General features: G+C 56.2%; 3 protein-coding genes across 5 annotated transcripts; 2 read left to right on the forward strand and 1 right to left on the reverse strand.

Moving 5' to 3' along the window:
* The first annotated feature begins 905 nt into the window (after nt 1-905).
* LOC310905560 (C-signal-like) lies at nt 906-10,808 on the forward strand. Of its 3 annotated transcripts, XM_083851994.1 has the most exons (6): nt 906-1,439; nt 1,849-1,900; nt 4,886-5,073; nt 5,437-5,595; nt 5,867-5,977; nt 6,208-6,337. In XM_083851994.1, the coding sequence occupies exons 1-6, from the start codon at nt 1,296-1,298 to the stop codon at nt 6,319-6,321; spliced, it is 768 nt and encodes a 255-aa protein (XP_083708120.1). In that variant the 5' UTR covers nt 906-1,295; the 3' UTR covers nt 6,322-6,337. The 3 variants fall into 3 exon arrangements, with proteins under 3 accessions (XP_083708120.1, XP_083708121.1, XP_083708122.1); XM_083851995.1 differs by lacking the exons at nt 5,867-5,977; nt 6,208-6,337 and adding an exon at nt 9,484-10,808 and having other exon boundaries at nt 1,102-1,439; XM_083851996.1 differs by lacking the exon at nt 5,867-5,977 and having other exon boundaries at nt 1,102-1,439; nt 6,208-6,322.
* Nucleotides 6,722-8,427, reverse strand: LOC310905564 (C-signal-like). The gene is made up of 4 exons (XM_083852003.1): nt 8,131-8,427; nt 7,644-7,802; nt 7,225-7,344; nt 6,722-6,917 (listed from the first exon to the last, which is right to left on the reverse strand). Exons 1-4 carry the CDS (start codon nt 8,410-8,412, stop codon nt 6,804-6,806), a joined length of 675 nt encoding a protein of 224 aa, XP_083708129.1. The 5' UTR covers nt 8,413-8,427; the 3' UTR covers nt 6,722-6,803.
* Nucleotides 10,809-11,756: 948 nt separating the features above from the next.
* On the forward strand, nt 11,757-22,030 carry LOC310905554 (uncharacterized protein). Its single transcript, XM_083851972.1, has 14 exons — nt 11,757-11,905; nt 12,050-12,179; nt 15,165-15,289; nt 15,877-15,967; nt 16,113-16,192; nt 16,436-16,480; nt 17,094-17,128; nt 17,972-18,126; nt 18,370-18,457; nt 18,805-18,885; nt 19,496-19,594; nt 19,894-20,666; nt 21,094-21,170; nt 21,430-22,030. Exons 1-14 carry the CDS (start codon nt 11,856-11,858, stop codon nt 21,491-21,493), a joined length of 1,893 nt encoding a protein of 630 aa, XP_083708098.1. The 5' UTR covers nt 11,757-11,855; the 3' UTR covers nt 21,494-22,030.
* Nucleotides 22,031-22,608: the final 578 nt, after the last annotated feature.

The raw sequence follows: 22,608 nt of genomic DNA on the forward strand, positions 1-22,608 counted from the left end.
ATTCTGCTCACGGTGCCGCTTTGCTCCTGCTCAGCAGCAGGAGCAGGCAAGTCTGTACAGTGCAATTGCTTGCATGGGTGATGACACCCTCATTAACACCTTCTGCAGTGGGTCTGAGTCTAACGCCAACCAAATCCACGCCCAGCAAGCTTATTTCTTTCTCCGTGGCCACAGACTTCCCACCAAGAGGGAAGGAACCATCACTGCTTTTTCCTCTCCATGCTCTTTCACCTGAAAGCACATCTTCCAATCTTAGAGCCCCTTTGGCATCTTCCAGTTGCTGGCCCAAATATTTCTTTGGCGAGTGCCAGACCTAGAATCACCCACATGCACAGGGAATAGCCAGCTCTGTCCCTCTGCCAGGCTGAGCGGGGCTGGGCAACGGATGTGTGTTTTGGCCACATCCAGATGTAACAGATCCATCCCCACTACTCTCCTCTTTGTATTTCCTCTCCCCACTTAAATTCAGGTTGCTCCAGTTCCTCAGCTAAGCACATCCATTTTGGCTGAGACTTTTTACATGGTGGTTCTTTGTTTCCTTTAGCACGTTACTCACTTTTGCCTTCTGTGTCCCCAGGCTGGTCTGGGCTGCAGGAGACTTGGCTTTGTGGGCACTTGTTGGTCTGCTAGGCATCCAGCATTTTCCTCCTGTGGACGATGGGTGATGGAGTGAGGACAGGAAGATGGGTGAGGGCTGTGGGCTTCGTGCCCAGCAGCAGGAGAATGGGGCTGCAGGGAGCTGGGGGACTTCTCAGCTGGCTCCTGGGTGAAGGCATGTGTACAACTTGAGCCTGCTGCAACCTCACTGCTACAAACAGAGCTCTGCCCTCCCTCTGCACCCAGGCTGGGCTTCAAAAGGTCTTAGATTATCATCCCCTGGTTCAACTGTCCCAAACTCACCTCCCATATCAGGAGATCGCCAGCCACGGCCCAGATTTGGACCTGCTTAAGTCCCTTCCATTTCTTGGTTGTGCTTCCAAGTGCTCTTCTGAGCTCTGAGTGGAGGTGACTCTTCTCTGGTTGCACAGATTTGGGAGCTGAGGCTTTACTGAAGTCAAGTCTCAGTGAGCAGGCAATGCAGGAGACATGTGGCCCCCCCACTATGCCCACCCTGGTCCCCCAGCTCTGCATAGGGCAGGCAAGGTGCCAGGGCTGCTGCTGACAGCATCGCTGTCCCTGTGGGTGCCCAAAACCACACCCTGGGCTGTGCCCATGCTCCCATCACGCCAAGCGGGTGACAATCCTGCTGGGCGCATCCTGTTTGTCACCACCGTGACTGTCTCATCACCTTGGGGATGGCCGCGCTGGCTCGGAGCGTCCTGGTGACGGGGTCCAACCGGGGCATCGGGCTGGAGCTGGTGAGGCAGCTCGCCGCCAGCCCCCAGGCCCCCCAGCACATCTTCGCCACCTGCCGGGACCCCGATGGTCCAAGAGGGAAGGTCAGTGCACGGGGATGTCCCCAGGCCAGGTGAGCGAGGGGCATTGCGGTCCCCACCACCCTGCTGGGTCTCTGCTGGATCCGGTCCTGGCTGGGAATGGGCTTGGCTGGGTGGTCCAAGGATGGAGGGGAGGCAGGCTGAGCCCAGGGGGTGCCCATGACCCTGGTGCTTGCTCCTGGCAGTGATGATGGCCAGCTATTCCCTTCTCCCTGCTGGCATCACCCAGGCTGGGAACAGCGCCGATCCCAGCAGCACCCCTTCACCTGGTAACTCCCCCAGCAAAAGCAAAGCCATCACGGTCTGCTCTGGCTGGGGTGTCCCATGGCTGGGATGGGTGGGAACCTGTGGCTGGGACCACAGCGGTGCCACTGGTGACTTCTAACCCCCTGCTCCATCCCTTTGTCTCCAGGCCCTGCGAGAATTATCCGCCCAGCACCCCAGCATCAGACTGGTCCAGCTAGGTATGGTGCAACCTCCCTGCCCGCGCTGGGCATGCTCCTGGCACTCTGCTCGCCGTGGGGATGGGAACGGGGACAGCTTTGCCAGACCTTGGTGGTGGCAGCCTGGGAATGCCTGGGAATGTCTGGCAAAGCTTCCCACGAGCAGAGCTGTCCTCTGGCTGGGTGCCATCAAACTGGCTTCAGAGGGAGGCAGAGGTGGGTCCAGACCAAGTTTCAAGGGAAAGGCATGACATCTGTTCTTCAAGGTGCCCCAGTTTGCCTAGCATTTTGGTTTGGGACACACAGGTTCACAAACCAAACAGTTTCTGAGTAGCAGGGTTGGGTTGGTGTCTTTTTGGAAGTGGCCATGGTCACATTTCCTTTGCTATTGATAAAAGGAGAGAAAAGAAACAGGCTAAAAGGATACACACGGGAAATGTGGCCATGCGCTGGTGTTAGCATCCCAGGTTGCTGCTCAGGCTCAGAGGCATGCTCCTTTTTGGGATGTCTGCCAGATTCGGTGACAAACAGACCCAGAGAGGACAAGAACTTTGTCTTCTCTACCCAACTATTAATTTGTTAAAAATCACTATCAGCCTAAGGTTCACTTGAATCCTCCTGACTTGAACCTAAGTTCAAGTGAATTTTTAGCATTTCTTAACAAAGAAGGCATCCCTGAAGTCAGTCTTTACTAAAAATATCTGCAAATCTCTCTCTTATGACTGAATAGATTAATAAAGTAGAAAATCTTTGTAATAAAAAATTAGCATCTCCAAAAATACCTGTGAACCCCAACTGGCATTATGCGTTAGGAAAAGCAAACTTACTTTGCTCACTGAAACATAAAGGAGACATCTCAAGGGGTTGTCCACGGAACGAAAAACCTTTCCAAAAACACATGCACTCCAAAAGACAGGCTATAAAGTCCCAAAATAAGCTAAACAAACAAACAAACCAAACTCCATCTTAAGGAATAGTTAACTTCAAACCGATAACAGTAGTGCTCTTTTCAGAAAGGAAAGAAATTAACTCTAAAATGGGTAAGTCCTGTCACATTCTTTCATTCTCCATTTCTCTCTTTCCCTTTCTAATCCCTTCATTTCTTCCAGCTGAAAGCCGAGTCTTCTGGGTGTGCACATGGCTTGTAGGCACCGTTTCAGCCGTTGTGGAGGGGAGATAAGAGGTTGCCTGAGGCTAATTTGGCTGGTCTAGCAATAGGAACATGCTTGTCCTGCACGCCTGGCCCCATTCTCCCTTGGAGCAATGACTTGGCCAGTCCAAACACAGAAATTAATCATTCACCCCAGCCAGTGGGCAATCCCTTGCATGTGGTGGAGTGACAGAGTCCAGAGCTCTGCTTATTCATTGCCCAAAAAGAAATCACCGGAAAGTGTGCAGTGAAGTGTCATGAAGCTGATCATACATGAAATGTTCGTGCTGAAATGTCCACGCTGAAATGTCCATGCTGTTGTCATGAATTCCACGGCTGCTTCCCCAGCAGCCCGGCAGTGAGTTGGCTGGGGGAAGGCTTTCGGTGCCAGCAGCATCAGCCCCGAGCTGACCGGCACCTGAACACGTTTGGGCTCTCGCTCTGCATCCTCAGCACAAAAGTCAAAGTCCAAAATCACAAACAGCTCCGAATTCAAGCCAGGTGTTGAGAAAAAGATGCTGTTTTCATAAGGCAATGCTAATCTTCCAAAAATCTATGCTGCCCCGTGGATAATTAATTCCCACACTACAGCATTTCTCATCAAATCCCACAGACAATTTTCTCATCAAATTCCCCCCACAATGTTCTCATAGCACCTCCCCAAAGGCCTGTGCTGCTGAAGCAAGTCCCAGTCACTCAAATGCTTTAAAAGAAGACTCGAGGTCTTCAACCACCACCATAAATCCACCAAACTGGTTAAAAATGCCAAGAAAAAGGCTTGTTCTGGTGCTCATCAGTTCAAGGGAAGAGCAGGCTGTCTTCAGCCCTGCCCACCCTTGCGAAGTCAGTCTTGTGCAAGCTTGAGAACGGAAACATTCAGGGCAGGGGGGCAATAAGAGAGCCAGTTCCCCAAATTCTCCCCCCAGCAGGCTCATCAGATCAGCACTGCAAAGCATGCGTGCAGGAATGTGTGCACAGGGGCTTGGGCTCAGCAGCACAGGCACAGCCCAAGGTGCCCATGCACATGAATATTCATGGAGCTTACGGGCTCAGTGGTGCACTTATGATATAAAAAAGCACTACAGATGTTAAATGTTGATCTAACCGGCCCATTTCAGATGTGTAATGTGTTCATGTGACCCCTTTTAAATGAACAATGGACGTTTCTTTGGAGAAAGTACTCATCAAGTGATGCAGATCCTGACAAGCAAATCCAAAAACTCAAGCAACCAAACACAAACTTAAAAAATACCACCCCTACTGGTTTCATGAAAAAGGGGCAACTAAATCTTAGCAGGTTTTCAAAGAGACCCAAACAAGTGCTTATCCCTGTTATAAAAATTTCAGGAAAATCAATAATTCTTGTTGCTGGAGAGGGCTTGAACACACAGCCTGGGCCGGAGCATCTGTAGAAGAGGGGAGGCTGAGAATCAGTCTGCAAGTAACTGCTGCAAGTCCTGGGAAGCGGCGGTGTGGAAGATCAATTTTAGCACAAATTGTTAAAAAAATAGAAAAGATCACTCTAAATGATCTGAGTGGATATCACCCAGGAAAGATCTTTGTGTAATTCAATAATAAAATGAATCTGTCCCCAGTACATTAGCAGCCCCAATAGCCGCTGTGCAATACAGAAGTACACTCTTGGTGTATTATATTACTTATATTGTTTCTCCAAAAATGCTGTCCATCAGTAAAACCTGTACACTCGGCTGTGGTTGGCCTCTAGTGGAAACGGTGCATGAACTACATCTGGGAGCCTCAACGTGCAAGGACCAAGCACCTCTTATAAAATGCAATCATAACTTCCTTGAATACACGAAGCAAATATGGTTATGGCCTTCTTTTTGCCCCGGCAGACACAGTGGACCTGCCCAGCATCCGCAGGGCCGTGCAGGTGGTGGAGTCTTGTCTGGAGGGCCAGGGCTTGAACCTGCTCGTCAACAACGCCGGCATCGGCTCGCACGCCACGCTGCAGTCCGTGGACTCGCAGGAGATGCTCGCTGCATTTGCCACCAACGTGGTCGGGCCCCTCCAGGTTGCCAAGGTATGTGAGGGCTTTTGGGGGTTCTCCTGCCCAGGGAGATGCTCTCCTGGGTGGAACGAGCCACACTGATGGGAACAGGGCCATGGCTGGGGGAGCAGGGAGGCTTGAGGAGCAGCATCTCCCATGTTTTGCTCCTCCCTGGCTGGAGCTTCTGTCCTCCCTGCTGGCTTTGGCTTCACCTAGGAAAGGCTGGAGCTGAGGGGGCCTGGCCCATCCTTGGGGCACCCTCCCTACCCACTGCCCTTCTGCCTGGGGTGTCCATCCAGCTGCTCCTCCGTGGTCTGCAGCCATGGTGTGAGGACTTTCAGGGCAGGCCTCAAAGCCAGGGTCCATACTAACAGAGTGCGGGTGTCCTTGTGTCAGGAATTCCTGCCACTCTTGGAGAAGGCGGCGAAAGGTGCACAGACGACAAGGCTGAGCTGCAGCAGGGCTGTGATCGTCAACATGTCCTCCAAAGTGGGCTCCATCGGGCTGTGCCTCGGGGTGCTGGAGGCCCCCATGTACCCGTACCGTGCCAGCAAGGTGAGGGGTCGGGGGAGGTGCTGGGGATGCTTCCCCATGGAGGGGGGAGCTCATGGGACCCCCCCACCTGCCCCAGGCCACCCATCCTCATCCTGGTCCTCCAAGGGTGAGCATGCAGAGCACCAGCCCAGGCTGTGCCCATGCTCCACTGCAGGGCAAAGCCCCATTTCCCACCTCCACAGCTCTTCAGCTGCAAAATATCTCCCTCCCGCCCACACGTACCCAGCTCCCCCAGCCCTGTGTGGTGCTGGCATGCCTGTGCCTCTTCCAGGCTGCCCAGAACATGGTGACCAGGTGCCTGGCTGCAGAGCTCAGGGACAAGGGGATCTTGTGCACGGCGATCCATCCCGGCTGGGTGAAGACGGACATGGGGACAGAGCAGGTACCGTGCTGTGCAGGGAAGCAGCAGCAGTGCTGGGTCCTCTGCTGCTTGGTGGAGACGAAGGCCTGGGGATAGCTCGGAGGTCCACCCCTACAAGCACCCTGCCCTGCTCCAGCTGGGAGGAAAGGGCACAGCAGCACCTGTGCACCCTCCAGCCTGGTCAGAGCCTGCTGCTCTCACTGCCCACCGTTGGCCACGGCAGTGACATCGATCCTTGTCCTCTTCTGCAGGCACCCATGACGGTGGAGCGCAGTGTGCAGGGCATCCTGGCGGTGCTGGGCAGCCTCTCGCAAGAGACCTCCGGCGCCTTCCTCGACTGGGAAGGGAACAGCCTGCCCTGGTGACCGCCAGCTCAGCCCCCCCCATCTCTCCTGCCCACCCATGGACACAGGAAGCAGCTTCTCCCCCTTCCACACCGCACCTGTGGCTACGCAGCGCCCTGTACCCCAACTCTGCCCATGCCGACTGCCTCTCGCTCCATGTCCTTGGACACCTCAGCCCCTGCGGGGACCTCTTGCTGGCTGGATCCTGTGCCCCTGCCTCGCTTGTGCTGCCCCCAGAGAGTAATTTCCAGTGGGACACACGTGGGTATCCCCAGTATGGGCAGGGGACAGGAGCAGTGGGCACTGACACGCACACAGATGAGGAGTGGGACCACTCGGGAACGGGCAGGCTCACAGAGTGTGCCAGAGCCTGTCGAGCGCACAGACAGGTACGGATGGCAGCACTGCTGCTTTCAGACAAAGGTTTATTGAGGGTGTGGTGGAGGCTGGGAAGCAGCAGAGGGGCTGCTGCCAGGATCTGGGCATGAGGCTGGTCCAGTGTCTCACCAGGGCACAACTTTCCCTTCCCAGTCGAGAAAGGTCCCGGTGTCCTTCTCGGAGAAGGAGGAGATCACCTTCAGCATCCCTCCTACGCTCTCATCTACTGTCACGGGGGGCTGCAGGGGCAGAGGAAAAACATGATGATGTGTGCCCAAGGGCTGGCCGGGGTCTGCCCTGGAGCCTGGCCCGCAGAAAGCAACAGCTCAACCAAGGGGGAAGTGGAGCCAGGGGAAGAGGGGCTGAGCAGGGCACCCAGGTGATGGGGCCGCCAGAGCTCACTGCAGGGTCCCGGGGCAGGGAGAGCTGCCCACAGTGGTGCCGGAGCAGGCAGGGAGGTCACGCTCTGTAGCTCGGGGTGACAACAGCCTTCCATGGAAAACCAGCACAGGGGCTCGGATGGACCCACCGTGGTAAAGCTCCCACCGTGTCTCCGGCTGTGTTCCCCATGTCCGTCTGCACCCAGCCAGGATGGAGAGCAGCACAGAGGATGCCGTGTTCCTGGTAGCCCAAGGACTGGCACTTGGTGAGCATGTTCAGAGCAGCCTGCAAGGAGACACCGCAGGGATCAGGGTGGGGAGGAGAAGGTGCCTGCACAGGGACACCTGCAGACCCCACAGCTGGGGCAGGCAGGGCCAGTTCCCTGCAGCAGCTCTGTCCTATGAAGATCCTCTGTGATTAGGTCTGGGACCAGGCACAGGAATGTGCCATGGGAGGGAAACAGCGACTGACTGCAGCTCAGCTGCAGCCGTGAGAGTTGCAGGGACTGAGGGGAAGGTTGGGAGGTATGCAAGATTGTTCAGAAGGGAAAATGTCCAGGTTCATGCCCAGCAGTGTGGCAGTACCTTGCTGCAGCGATATGAGAGTGCTTGTCCGTACTCCCAGAGATAGACGTCCTGAATGGAGCCAGCATAGCTGGACATGTTGATGATGGCTGCCTTGCTGCAGCTCAGCCCTGAGCCCGGGCTCCCCTGGGCAGCCTTCTTCAGCAGGGGCAGGAATGCCTGCGAGGAGAGGAGAAGCGGGGGTCCACACAGAGGTGGTGCAGGGGAGAGGACCAGCTCCTTCCACAGTGGGCAGCGCTGCCACCAGCACCACCAGCAGCCGCCTTCCTCTTCCCCCTGCCCCTTAGCACCAGCCCCAGTCAGTTCCACCAGCTTCTTGTGGGAGCTTGGGAGTGCTGGGCCCGTCACCAGAGCAAGAGTGGAGCTGGGCCCTGTCCCACCAGGACCAGTGGGACATGCTCCTGGGAGGAGCATACTTTCCATGCTCCTGGGAGGGCCGTGGGGCCGCGGGGCAGGGATGTTCCTGGAGCTGTGGTGAGGGCCTCACCTGGCTCAGCAGCAGGGGCCCAATGGTGTTGGTGGCGTACATCTGGTACATGTCCTCCTGTGTCTTGGTGTCAAGTGATTTATAGTGTGAAATCCCAGCACTGTTGATGAGGAGGTTGAGACCTGAGTCCTTGAGGCGCTCCCCGACGCTGGCTGCAGCCACCTTGATGCTGGCGGGCTTGGTGACTTCTGCAGGGGCAAGGCGGGGAGGTGAGCACCCGATCCCCTCGGCAGCTGCCACCACGCGTGGTGCTGGGAGTCGGAGGCCCCACCCCAGGGACATGGGAGGACGTGGTATGGGCAGAGCGGGGAGCCCAGGCAAGGGACCCTCAGCCTTGGGGCAAAGCCTGGGCACCTACCGAGTGGGACGATGACCAGGTTGGGGTGCTTGGAGGCCAAGTTCTGCAGCTCTTGCAAGAGACGGGACAATGTGGGCATGGAGAGGCAGGACCGGCTGCACAGAGGCCTTGTCCCAGCACTGCCTCACGCCCAGTTCCCCAATCCCCACAGTCTCTGCGCATCCCGCGCACCCCCCGAGCCATGTGTCTTGCCCTGCCCACCATGGCCATCACCTGCCCCAGCAGCAGAAGCTCCCTGCCCGGCCCCAAGGAGCCCTGGGCACAGCTCATCCCATGGCCGTCCTACCCCGGCTTTCTGTGCCCTGGGACTGTGCCCAGGGCTGCAGCCCCGTGATGGAGACCCTCACACATCCCTGCCTCGCACCACGGGGCTGCTCCTGCACCGGGCGCTGCCCTGCCCTGCTGTCCCCCACCGCCACCAGCCTCACCTGTGCTCGCTGTCCCTTGGGGTCCCGACAGGCTGCAAAGACCCACTCGGGTGGGTTTGGCAGCCCCAGCAGGTGCCAGACAAACCCCAGGCCGATTCCTCGGTTGGCTCCAGTCACCAGAACGGAGCGGACACGAAGCCCTCCCATGCTGCTCCGTCTGCCTCTGCACTGACTCTGTAGGTGCCTTTTAATCCCCAGTTATCTCGTATTTTCCTATGAGGGCTTGCATCTGCTCTTCAAGGCAATCTTTGTGGTTCCCCAGCCTCTTGGCTTTTTCCACACCCTGGATCCACCTTTTCTGGTGCTGAGTGACAAACGTGGTGCCCAGCGTCCTGTCCAGGCAGGGAATGCCCTGTGCTGCGGGTCTGGATATCCGGTGCTCACTACCAAGCCCTCTGACGCACTCTCTCCTCTGCCCCACTGGCAGCAAGAAAGCTGCCTCCGCTCCCAAGGCCACAGCAGTGCAAGCATTCGCTCAGAGTCGCAGGCACTGGGCTGGAGTCACATTGCTGCTCTTTATACCTTCCTCTTCTCGGCCCCACCAAAACCTGAGCTGCTTGTTTTCAGGGCCAGAACTACCGCTGTTCCTGCATGGAGGGGCCTTCTCCCTCTTGGGCCACCAGCTTCTGTCCCTCATGGTCAGACAGGCAAGTACGGACGTGTGGGCCATGCGCAGCACAATTATTGACCTTAATTTGTGCAACACCAAAGCCACGGGCGGGGACAGAGCAGCTAGGAGAGGTGAGTGCCCCTTATCTACTGTAACAGGCTGGAAAACCCAGGAACCCTTCCAGGTCTGACTGGAAACCCTCCCGAGCTGCCCAGAAGAGACCTTTTCCTGAGGGTCTGCTATACCAACCAGTCTGCCGTAGAGTTTAAGCTGGAAGCGTGACAGAACAAAATTCACACCCAGCACACAACAGACACCCAATCCCAGGGTGGTCCCACTGCTCCTTGGCTCACATCTGTGCTGGTGAGGCAATGGGCTGACCTGAGCGGAGATGATGGACCGAAGTCCTAGCTGTCTTCCAAAGACAACATTTGACTGGTCGTCACAGGACTTTTGGGGCAGGACCTCCTGCTGTGCCTAAACCAGTGGATGAGCACCACCAGTGTGTCCACACGGGCTGCTTAACAGCTTGCAGGCAAGGATCTGAATGTAGCACAAGCTCCCCAGGTGTTTTCTGCTGCAGCATGGACCGCGCTGTGCAAAAGTTGTAACAGCAGGAGGTGTTCCTGGAGATGCAGAAATGGTCATGTAGGAACGTCTTCTGCACCTATCTAAGATAGTTAGGAGATATCATGTGGATAGTTTAAGAAAATTAAGAACAGCAGATCATGTGTGTGCCACAGCAATCAGGCGGGACCGGCTGGGTGCAGGCTGGGGGAATCTCCCCTGCGCCAACTGGAGATGCTGCTGCAAGAGAGACTCCTGTCACCATCTGCACAGCGACCAACCGTCACATTAAGAGATTTGCTTCTGTGTTAACTTCTGTGGAGATCCCAATAAACTAGGTTGCTTGTGTTCTGAAGCCAAACACTTGCTGTCTGCTCCTCTGTGTGGCAGGAACGTGTGGCATTTCAGGGACAGCCAGTGCACGCTGTGCTCAGCCGGGTCCCTCACCCCAGCCTCCAGCCTGAGGGCCAAAGGAGGCCGACTGGGGCAAGCCATGACCCTCACGGCCCCGGGCAAGGAGGGACTTCAGCCTGGCGAGAGACCTTCTGTGCCGCCAGGCATCTTCCTGCGACACTTCATCTGTGAACAAGAAGCCGAGGGCCTGTGCTCGGCCAACAAAGGAACTCACCGTACGCTCTGCTGTGTCAGTGAGGTTCGCAAAGCCCTGCCTGGAGGAGGCATTTGCTGTCCCCTTGGCTTCCTCCCAGGTGGGCTTTGCTGCCTGACTGCGAGATTTGAGCACCTACATGGTGTTAACATAAGAAGAGATGGCAAGCAGGGAGGACGATCCTTCCAGCGGGCGAATGCCCGTGGACGACTGGTGCTAGGGCAGCTGAGGAAGCCCTGGGAGCATGGGGAGATGTGTGAAAACACAGCTTTTCAGCCATTTCAGGCTGGCTATCAGGAAGAGGTTCTTCACCAAGAGGGTGGCGGCGCACTGGAACAGGCTCCCCAGGGCCGTAGTCACAACACCAAGCCTGTCGGAGTTTAAGAAGCGTTTGCACTGTGCTCTTATTCTTGTGGTCAGAACTTTTGGAGAACAAGTCCTACGAGGAGCGGCTGATGGAGCTGGGATTGTTCAGCCTGGAGAAGAGAAGGCTCAGGGGAGACCTCATCGCTCTCTATAGGTACCTTAAAGGAGGCTGTAGCGAGGTGGGGGTTGGTCTGTTCTCCCACATGCCTGGTGACAGGAGAGGGGGAATGGGCTAAAGTTGTGCCAGGGGAGGTTTAGGTTGGATGTTAGGAAGAACTTCTTTACTGAAAGGGTTGTTAGGCATTGGATTAGGCTGCCCAGGGAGGTGGTTTAGTCGCCATCCCTGGAGGTCTTTAAAAGACGTTTAGATTTAGAGCTTAGTGATATGGTTTAGTGGAGGACTTGTTAGTGTTAGGACAGAGGTTGGACTAGATGATCTTAGAGGTCTCTTCCAACCTAGACGATTCTGTGATTCTGTGATTCTGGGTAGACCTGTGTGGGGCCAGGAGCTGGGACTCCATGATCTTTATGGCTCCCTTCCACCTCGGGAGATTCTATAACTCGCTGAAGAACGACTAAACGGCAACCAGCAACGGCCGAACACCAGGAAAACCCCGGCCGGGGCCGGGTCGCGGGGCCGGGACCGGGAGCGGGGGACGTCCCGAGGGCACAGCCCGGCCCCCTCAGCCCCGGGGCCATCTCCCCGCCCCCCCCGAGCCGCTCCGCCCCGGATGCGGCGGGGCCCGGCCGCGGTTTCTCTTCCTGGGCCACGGCGGTGGCGGTCGGGCTATGGCGGCGGCCGCTTGCTCGGGCGGGGCGGCCGCGACGCCGGGGGCCAGGTGAGGCGAGGCCGGGAGGGCCTGGGCCGGCTCCGTGAGGAGGCTGCCGCGGCCGGCGGGGAGCGGAGCTCGGCTCCTTGTGTTCCTCCTCCTCCTCCTCCTCCTCCTCCCTCCGACCGCGGCGCCTCCTGTCGCCCCTCGCAGGTTCGTGTACGAGAGCAAGAACTTGTCCGCCCCCAAGGTGTACGTCCTGCAGCCGTGGATCGCGAGCCTGCTGGTGAACTACGAGCAGCGGGACGCCAGCGGGGACCTGCTGGCGGGGCAGGTGCTGCGGGTAGGTGCCGAGGGGAAGCCGCGTTCCCGGCAGCTCTGCCCAGCTCGGTGCCCGAGGGCTGGCGAGCCTTCCTCCTCCACACCTCCGCTTGGCTTTGGAGGCGGAGGAGCTCTGCCCTTCTCTGGTGTCTCGGCTGGGTGTTGCACCCCTGCATGTGCTTTCTCACACGGAGCCCGCAGCCTCCCCTCCTCTCTCCCGCCTCCTGCTCTGCTTCGCCGCGCCGCTGGGTGAGCGCGGGCAGCGGGTGCCGGGGGGTCTGGAGCCCCCTGCCCTGCCTGGTGTGAGAAAAATCTCAATTTTCTTCAGACAGGATCTTTTGTGAAGCTGTTTTATTCGTGATTGTAACGGCGGGCGTCCTGCCAGTTAGGACCGCATTATAGTAAACAAAGCATAACCTTTTATTCCCTATTACCCGATGCCTGATCACCTCCCCTGTTTCCTCATTAGCTGAGTACTACAGGTTCACAAGCTGCTCAATGCACCTCTATACCATATCTGTACAATTTTTCTTTTTTTCAACCCTTTAATTTCTCCCTTTTCCCTTTTTTTTCCCCTTTCTTATGTTTTGAGACCCTGTGATCTTTGTTTTACTGTTCCCACACTGCTCATCCTGTTTTTCTCAGGCTTCCACCTTATTTTGGACCAGTGAGGCCTTCTACTGTCCACTTACCTACTTAGCATTTCTCCTTATTGTGGCTACACAACTACCTTGGAATACAGAAAATTAGTTCTCTACTGCAAAAACACAACTTAGTTTCTCACGCTGGGGCCTGGAGGGACCCCGAGCCGTTCCTCTCCTCCTCCCGCAGGTCCTCTGGCCCTGTGATTCAGGCTGTGGGGCTCCTGGTGACAGGACCTGCTCCTGTGCAGCCCCTGGAGAGCTTTTGTGCTGAGGCTTGATCGGTGATCTACCTGAAGTGTCAGGAGAAAGCCGTAATGAGGGAACCCTTGTCGGTCTGAGGCCTGCTGGGTGACATAAATGAGGAGGACACAACCGAGCTGAGTCGGTGCTGCTGACTCCTTTCAGACGGTGCTTGGAGGTGTGATGCCCTGCTAGCCCCTTTGTCTCTGCTGCCCAGCAGCAGCCCACTTTGGCCAGGGAGGAAGGGTGAGAGCTGCTTGTGGATGTTTGCCCTTGCTCTTCCACCTCACGGCGAGCACTGTGGAGAAAGGCGGGCTGAATTATCATTAGCTGTGGACTTACTAATGTAGTCAGGTAACTACGAGTTGTGTGAGTAATGTGGTTATATTAATATATAGATAGCTGAATTACTAACTGGTATCCTCTGATGCTTCACAGTCCCCTCTGTGATGTGGCTAGTGGGCTGTGTTTTGGAGAGGTTGGATGAAGATGCTGTGAGACACCCAGCTGCACAACTGGATGTGAGATTGGCAAGGGCAGGACGTGCAGTTTCTTGTGCTCGGTTGTGATTATGGTCTGGCTGCTGGAGTTGTGCCCTTACAGGAGAAGGATGGCAAAAGATGGATATTGTCTTTTTTTTTTTTTTTAAATGGAAGAAGAGATGAGATGGGGAGAAAAACATGACAGCTAGAAGGAAGACCCTGTGTTCCTGTTCCTGACCCCATCTGAAGATGGGGAGGTGGTGAAATCGCTGGTTCCCCGCTTCCTGGCCCAGTCCCTGCTCCCTGGTGGGGGATCTTTTTCTCTGGGATGATGGAGACCCAGCTATGAGTGAGCATCTCCCTGCTAGGGCTTGAGGAATTAATGGAGAGAGGTGCCTCAGTGTGACTACTCCAATCTGCAGCCACCTGCGTCCTGAGCAATTAATGAAGGTTGAGAGTGTTGAGCAGCCGAGCCTTTCCCCTGGTTGCTGTGGGCCCCAGTTATGCCTAACTTCTTCCTTACCTGTTTCGGACTTGTAACTTCCAAATCTACCATTTTTATTTTTATTTTCTAACCAGTCCTGTGAGCAGCTCTGTCTCTTGCTGGTGCCAGGGCTCTCGTGCAGCGCCTGCTAAGCCAGTCTGCCTTGGCTGGAAGTCGAACAGTTGCACATGGTGAGCGAGCACAGGGTGGCCAGGCTTTGGCCAGAGGCTGAGGGGACGCAGCAAGCACAGACTGGTGAGCTGGTGAGCTGTCACGTCCTTGAACCCAGCAGTGAGCATAAGCCTGGTCGGCTCGTACAGGGAGGTTATGCAGTAGGATTGTCGGGCTCACTGACAGCACAAGGTCCCAGCTGGCCACAACTGATCTTTAGAGCATGGTGGGCGACACTGCTCTTGATGCTGGTATTCAGAGTTGCTTCCCTTTGTCGCTTGGCTGGTGGATGACGGGGACAAGAGCATCTTAAACGACACGTGCGCGTCTTTTGTCAGATGCCAGTGGCATTAGTGCATGGTGTGACGTGCGATTTCACGTCCCCTCTGTGAGTGAAGAGCATGAACCAAACCATAGGTGTGTAACAGGGGACTGCAGTGCTTAGGGCAGGCCGGGACCGACCCACAGCTCCCAGCCTGCTTGTCAGGTATGCGTGGGACTTGGAGAAGCTTGTTGCATCCATCAGGGCTTGCATTGATCGAGTGTGTACGTGGCTTAGTATCAGCTCAGGGTTGATACACCAGGAACTTTGTAATTCTGCTAGTTACTGCTGCTCTGTCTCTCCCTTTGCTTTGTTAGTGCATGTTGCAAGCCTGCCCAGCCCCTTTTGCTTGAATTCCTGCTGCTGGGTTGAGCAAAAAATGCTTGGTTGTGCCTTCTCTCCCCTCTTACTGTTGACCACTCTCTCACACAATGCAGCATGTCCCTTATCGTGTCTTGGTGTTGAGCCTGCCTGGTCCCACCAGGAGGCATGGGCGCATATAGCATCCCTTGGCCCGGGGGCAGTCTTTATCATCTGGCTTCACAGGGAATGCTGAACTTCTCTTCTAAAAGTCCATGCTCTCAGCCAGGCACGGTGTGCTCTCCTTGTTCCCTGGTAAGTCTGTGGGTGACGTTGTTTTCCCCCCTCCCCAATGTTTTGATAGGTTTTGAGTGACTCAAGTGCTCCAGACCAAGCTGGAGCACTCCAAGATGCTGAACTACAAGTCTCAGATGGGTCCTACTACATCCGAGTGGTCATTACAGCTGAAGCTCTGCGGGCGGAAGAAAAGTGGGTTCTGTCGTGACTCGGCTGTGGCTGGGACAGCAGCTCTCCGCAGCTGCTAGTGGGGCTCCTGCCTGGTCTTTTTTCAGGTTTTGTTAAGCCTAATCAATAATGGGGTGGGAAATCTGTGTGAAAGAGGCAGCTGCTGCTAGATGGGGCCAGCTGGAACTCTGGCACTTGGTGCTCCAGTTATGGCTGGTTAGGAAGTGCAGAGATCGATGGCAGAAACAGTGATGCCGTATTAACATGATCAGAAATGACTAAAAAGCCTTTGCGAAAGGAGTTGGAGTGTTAACCATGGTATCCTGGGCTGCTCCTTCAGTGCCAGCAGCTTTCCACAGCTTTCCTGTTTGGACATAACCTCTCTGTTTTTCAGCTGGGGCAGTGACTGGCTGGTTGCTGGTATCAGAGGCAAGGATAAAAAGCAGCTCTCAGCATTGTGCTGCGCTCAGTCCCTGACATTCGTGCTGAGAAATATTCCAGCATGCCCCCATGTGGTTGGCATAGCTGTAAGGGGAACCCCATGATGTGTCTGGGTGGTCTGACTCCATTCTTCATCTCTCCAAGGTGGTCCTTTTCTGCTCTTTTTCTAGCACCCACATTCATCTCAGACTTTCCAGCCTTGTTTGTAGAATTATCGTCTTGCAAAAGTACACAGTGTGTTTCCGGGAGGAGGCCAAGCTGGTGAGTGCCCTGGTGAATGGAAGTAACTTGCTGAGGCTGGAGGGTTGTTAGCAGGGCTGGGCTGGGTGCTCACCGGCCCTGAAGTGGCAGGGAGCAGAGCTGTGGCCGCTTGCCTGTGCCTCATGGGCTCCGTTTACCCCAACAGGAGGACTGCGAGTTTTATCTCACCGCCCATCAGTTCATCGTGCTGCCCATGGAGAGACAGAGGATGGATTCGTCAAACGGGTACGTCCAAGGTGCAGGCTGGGGCTCGAGCTGCTGGTTTGTGGGGCTTGTGCGCCTCCCCAGAGCTGAGCAGCTGGTGTCTGCCACACCAGCAGTACCAGGCTAAGAGATCTGCTGCTGCAACCTGGTTGTGATAGAGATTTTCTTGCTCTTTGACAGAGGAATGTCTGTGTTGGAAGCTTTGAAGGAACGCATGCATGGGAGGAAGTGCCACATCAGTAACTGTCTTCTCTGTTGTTGCAGGAACCACGAGCCCTCTGTGCTACAGAAGATAAAGGAGCTCTGGCTGTAAGTACAGGGCTGGCGATTGCCAGGGAACATACACAGACACCACGATGAGAGCGTGCAGGCTCTGAATGTGGTTAGCGTGGGCTGGCAAGGGCAGGTACGTTGTGGCAGTTCCTTGTTAATCTGTGGGACTTGCTGCCCTGGGATGTGACAGAGCTGAGTAGAGAGTACAAAACGAGTCACTGTCATGGGTGAGAGCCTGCTGACACAGGATTCTGCCCAGTGCTGACACTGACTCCAACCCCAGCCTCTTAAATGGCAGAGCTGGAAGAAAACACCTCTGGGGAATGTGTTCCTACCAGCCTGGGGCAGCGTGTCTAAGTGCATGTTCGTTCTTCTCTCTGGCCTCTCCCAGGGAGCCCCAGTTCTGGAGATCTGGAGGGGTCTCCACTGGTCTGTCCTCAGGAACGAGGCTCCTTCCTGGGTATTAGAGGGATACTGAGAGGAGCCTGGGGCTGGAACCGGCCCCAGCAGGGAATCCGCTAGTTCCATGAGCCTTTTCTCCCAAGACGGAGTGCTCAATCTGTAATGCTCTGCAGCAGAGAGCTGCGAAGGGCTGCTGGCTTGCATGTGCCTTGGTCCTAACCATTTCTCTTATCCTTGGTCATTGCAGGAGGAGTCTCTCTCTGGGGACTGCTCCCAGCTCAGGTAAACAGTTGTGGGGGGCACACAGGGCTGTGGCTGCCTGCTGGGGGCTCGTGGCCCCTCTGAGCGTGGTCTGTGTTAGGCAGATGTAGCACAAACGCAACCAAACGTGCCAGTGAGCTGAATGACAGGGCACTGTGCCTGCCTCAGCCTGGCTCACCCTGGTTCTGCTGGCAGACTTGAGCCTGCTCTCGCCCCAGAGATCAGGGAGGGTCTGCCCTTGGCTGCTCAGATAGCAAGAAGCAGCATTGTGTGTGTTTCCTGCAGGAGCCAGGCTCAGTCCCACCCACCCAGGGCACTAGCACAAAGCCGTGCTGCTAAGCCTAAAGCAGGGCACGTTGGTGCTAGCAGTTAAAACAGCACAGGCCGTTGCATGCCCATGCTCGTGCTGCTGCTCCAAGTAGTGAGAGCCTGGAGAAATTGCCCCAGAGCTCTGCTTCAGGGGCTGCCCTTGGGCTGCGGCGTGAAGGGCTCCTTGAGTTCCCCATTGCCCCTTCAGTTCAGGAAGCTGCCTGCATGTGTGAGCTGACTCTAGCTCCGAACACACCTTTGGATTTCCTGTGGTCCTGGCGGGGTTGTCTGACCAGAAGCAGTGGTGTTATCTTTTTCCTATCTGCTTCCATGCTCTGCTTCCGAAATGGCTGCCTGATGTAATCCTTGTAGTGTGTTAGGAAGGTATGTGAGGACCTCTGTGGATGGGGAGAAAAAATGCAGGAAATGCAGCTTTGTGTTTCCATGGGTTTGACCACACCTGACAGTCATGCAACAGAAAGTAAAATCGTTTGCAAATGAGGCTTGCCTGAACTGAGGTGTCCCTTCCACTAACGTGTGTTGTTCTTGCTTCAGAGCCATCCATCTCACAGCTGATTGATGTGATAGGACAGAACCAGCTTGAGACTTTGAAGGAAAGTGCTGAGGAATGCTTGGATTTACAGGTGTCCAAAGAGACAGAGAAGGACAAGGTTCCTGTGACGCAGTGGGAGGCAGAACTCAAGAAAGAGGTCAGTCCAGCTGCTGTGAAGTGCCTGATGTGGAGCTCTCTCTGTGACCGTTTGAGGCAGGGCTGTGACAGCTCATGGTGGGGATCCTGCTCTGGAGGAGTGGGAGAAGGAAGGGGAAGAGCAGTGGGCAGAACCGGAGGTTTGCTGGAGAGCGAGATGGTGTTCAGCTGCCAGCTGTGGGTGAGCTCCTGTAGCTTGAGTGAGACTGAACAGCAAAAAAACAAGTAACGTTTCTCATTTCAGCCACGTGAGGACACCTTCATGGTCCCAGCCAACGTCCTGGTAATCCCTCCTGAGGAGGGGGTGGTTGATGGCGATGCTTCTAAGGCAGGTGAGTGCTGTGGCTTCATTTGGAGGGTAGGCAGGTCAGCAGTTCAAAACCCAATCAGGTGAAATAAGGGACTTTTTTGTGGTTATGGGCTGAGCACAACAGTTGGATACCTAGAAGGTGGAATTTTGAAAGCTGCAGGCCCCAGGATTGCAGAACACCCTGAGAAGTTCTTCTGTAGGTCCTGAGCCTGCTTGGCACATTCCTTTTCTTGCTATCTCATTCCTCAGACTGCTGAGGTGCTGGAAGTGCTGCCAGGTGCCTAAGATGTCTGGGAAGGGGAAAAGAATTCCTTTGCTCTGGCTGTGCAGTGTGCTGGTGTGTGAGCAGCAGTGTTCCTTTCATTGCAGATGCATGTGGAGCATCTTCTGAGAAGAGCAACTATGACAGGACGGTGCCAGGCGACCAGAGTGTCATGTCGCAGCCCAGCTGTGAGTAGTGGGACATGCAGATCCCATCCAACCTCTTAATATTTTCCTCTGAAGTCTGCTCAGCCCCTTTTGTCCTTGCATTAAGCAGAGGAGGTACCAGCAGGGCCGGGTCTCTGGAAGACCAGGACTCCCAGCATTGAGTGAGCAGGGAGCAGTCCCATTCCTGCATCCTGTCCTGGGCAGTGCAGGCTCTGTTCCAGACGCAGCAGAAGAGGGCACCTGTGTGTCCCTCATGAAGACCAGGTTCACAGGTCACAGACCATGAGCAGCTCCCATGAGGTTTCTCACCTCTCAGGCTCTAGGGTGGAGAAGGTGGCAGCTGCAGTTACTGGGAGCTGTGGGCTCCAGCTGTGGCTGCCTGGCTCTGATTTTGCCTCAGCAGCGAGAGGCTGGTCACTCTGCTAGTCCCACAAAAGAAAGGAAAGGGTGCAAGGGAAGGCTTTCCTCCTGCCTGCATGCCCTGCGGGCACTACCTGGCTCTCCACTGCCTGGATGAGGTCTTGGTCTGCACAAGCTCAGAATTCTTTTCAGCCGTTGCAGGGTTGGGAGTAGACAACAGCTTTCTTGGTTCTGCACCGAGAAATCACTCACCAAAATCACTTTTCTGCAGCTGCAGAGTCGACAGTGGTGTCAGGGAGCTCAGAGGCATCGCTGGACAATCCTTGGAACATGCTTCCCACGATGTCTTTGACTCTGACCTCTTCAGAAGGTGAGTCTCCTGCTGTGTGGAGCGCACACACTTTGCTGGGAGCAGACAGTCCCTCTCCTGTTGCCGCATGAATGCACAGCTCCTCCTTGGCTCTGGCTTTCTTTCTCCTGGCTAGAAAGTAGTGCTGTGCCCATCTGGTGTCCCCAGTGGTCCCATTTTCCTGTACCTGCCTTGTTGCAGCTCTGATGCTTGCCTGCCCTGTCTAACGTACTAGGACGGGTCCTGCTCCCGTGTGTTACCACCAGCAGCGTGCCCCTTGCCAACGTGACTGTGTTTTATTTTTTTTTCTCTTTTACCAGAGCAGTCCTTTCAGCACAGTTCTCCATGCAGGCCGGAGGCCCAGCAGGATGTGGCTGCTGACAGCAACACCCCCGACCTGCTGGAATCGTGTAGCCGTGACTCTTCCCAGGGCTTGCTGCAGGCTGACCCGGTGCAGACTTCCTCTCCCTCGCTGCTCTCCTCGTATGGCAGTATCAGTCCTGTGAAGGCCGGCACGAGCCGGGCAACATCAGCTGCAGAGGCAGCCTGCACCTCCCCCTGTGCTGCTCGAGGCCCGCAGGTATCAGGGGACTCCCAGGCCAACCTGCCGTCTCTCTCTCCAGCTTTTCCTGTCCTGCCCGGCAGCCACCTAGCGTCCCATACCGAAGGGGTGCCTCACCGGGAGCAGGCAGACTCCAGCGGCACAGCTTTCCCTCCAGACATGCTGAAGCATCGCCTGGCTCATGCCAGGACCCAGGGAGGAGAAGCCCCAGAGGAGAGCAGGAAGGCTGCGGGTGCCAAGAGGAAGCTGTCGGTGGGAGGTGGCCCGGCACTGCCTGACGGGCGGAGGTCCCTCAGTGGACTGCAGCAGAAGCAGCCTCGACGAGGTGCCTCGTGGGGCACAGGGGGAGAGGTGCGCAGGAAGCTGGAGTCCGTGAGCACAGGGGGAGCAAAGAAGATCAGAAGGGAGGAGCGCAGGCCACAACGCAGAGAGGAGTCCCCAGAGGAGGAAGAGGAGGAGGAGGAGGAAGAGCAGGCAACCTCAGTGAGCGGCCCCAGCTCCAGGCCAGAGCAGCACAGAGTTCTGCAGCCGGTAAAGATGAAGCAGCTGGTGGGATCCCATGGGCCTGACGTGGCCCCAGGGGAGCTTTGTGTCCCCTTGTGTCACACCCCCAGACCTTTCCTCACCCCTGTGATGGTGCCTGGCTCTGTGGGAGATGAGCAGCTGAAAGCAGGCGTCAGCACAGGCTGTGGCCCCACCTGAGCCAGCCCTCCTCGCTCCTGGCAGGGCAGAGCAGGGCTGCGGGGTGCGGGGAGGACCCCTGCCACCTGGGGCGCTGGGTGAAGGGAGCTGGGTGGGACCCAGCCCTCGCTGGAGCCTCTTCCAGGTCTCCAGGTGAAGTAAGAGTGGAAGGGCAGGAACTGAGGGAGGAAGGGAGGGACCAGAGCGTTTCTGTGGGCCCATCAAGCTGGCCAGCTGCATTCCAGCACCAAGCTCACTGTCCTCTTTGCTTCTGCAGTACGTGAAGGAGAGGCCGCTCCAGTACAAATACAAGGCCCCAAGCCCTGAGCTCTGCGAGCAAATAAGATCTGTCAGGTCAGTGCAGCGATGGACCCTGCCATCTCCCAGCCCTGAGCCCTGTGGCCACAGCTAGCCACTGCTGTCACCCCCGAAGCCCGCTAGCCCCATGGCACCTGGGCACTCCACCCTGCAGCCCAGGGGGTCCCTCTGGCCTTTCCAGCTTCCCTGCACCAGGTCCTGAGCTTGTCCCTCCCCCCTGCAAGCCTGCCTGGGCACTGTTGTGTGTTCCCAGCTGGATTCCCTTCTCATCCTGGCTCCCGTTTTGGTTTTGCAGGATCTCCGAGGCAATGCTGAAGTGGGCGTGCTGGATTCTCACAGACAGGGACGTGGATGCCTGAGCTGAGACCACCTGGAGCCCAAGTGTGCTCTGAGCAGCCTCTTGTCTCATTTCTTGATCGGTTCAGCAAACTGCATGGGAAGAGTAGGTGGGGGGAGGGGGAGGGGACCAAGACCCCTGTCCCTAAGGCGGGGGGGCTGGCCTGGATTCAGAGACCCTGGCTCCAGCGCGGCCAGAGCCATGACCTGCTGGAGGCCAGCACCCCCAGCCCAAAGAGGGGGAAGGCATCTGTTCAGGGACGCTGGAGCGCATGAGCTGGGCTCGCTCCCACCTCAGTACCATGCTGTTCCTCTGATGTTCCTATCACAGCTTGGAGCAAACAGCCTGGCCTGGCACATAGGAACAAGAGGGACCAGTTCCCCCTGTACCGTGGGCAGATACAGCTACAAGGCCCTAGCACCTGCTCCCTGTCCCAAAGCCAGTGCAGTAGTTTGGACATTTATCGATTGGTTTTGATAGGGTTCTGCACAGTTTGTTAAAAAATATCCTGCAAGGTTATGCTGTAGAAATTAAAAATAAAAGTCATATATTTTTTAAATACACAGCTCTTGTATTAAAAAAAAATAGGGAAAGAAAAAAAAAAGCATCTTGCTGCTTTGTCGTAAACATCGGTGCAGGTAATGCATTTGGTCCAGAGGTGGAGTGGAGGTGATCTGCTTGTGGTTGCCACAGGAGAAAGCCACTTGGTTTTGGGGTAACGCTGGTGACAGCTGGAGATCTGCAGGGACGGAGAGGCAGATGTGGCTGGGTCACTCAAAGAGTAGCGGCTACGGAGCTGCGGTTTGAAGTGCGATGGCTTGTGGTCACGCTGCGAGAAGTGGAGGGCGCGTTGTCCCCATGAGCTGAGAGCAGGAGGTGAGCTGGGGGCTGGTACGCGTGGTGACAGGGCCCTGGTAACGCCTGCTAAAACTGTCTCGGCTGCTCCGCACCGCCAGGCTGCGAGCACCTCTGCCACCTGCTCTGCCTCCCAGATTCCTCCCTAAAATTGCCGGCGTTCCTGCCACCACCTGCAGCCCACCAGCCTGGGCCAGCAGAGGCAACCTAGGGAGACGAGCCTCTTGACACATCTCTGCGTCCCTCTATCGGGGGGGTCCCGGGGCTGTGGCCACAGGTCCG

Source organism: Anser anser, assembly GCF_964211835.1.
Source record: "Anser anser genome assembly, chromosome: 11".
Lineage (NCBI taxonomy): Eukaryota > Metazoa > Chordata > Aves > Anseriformes > Anatidae > Anser > Anser anser.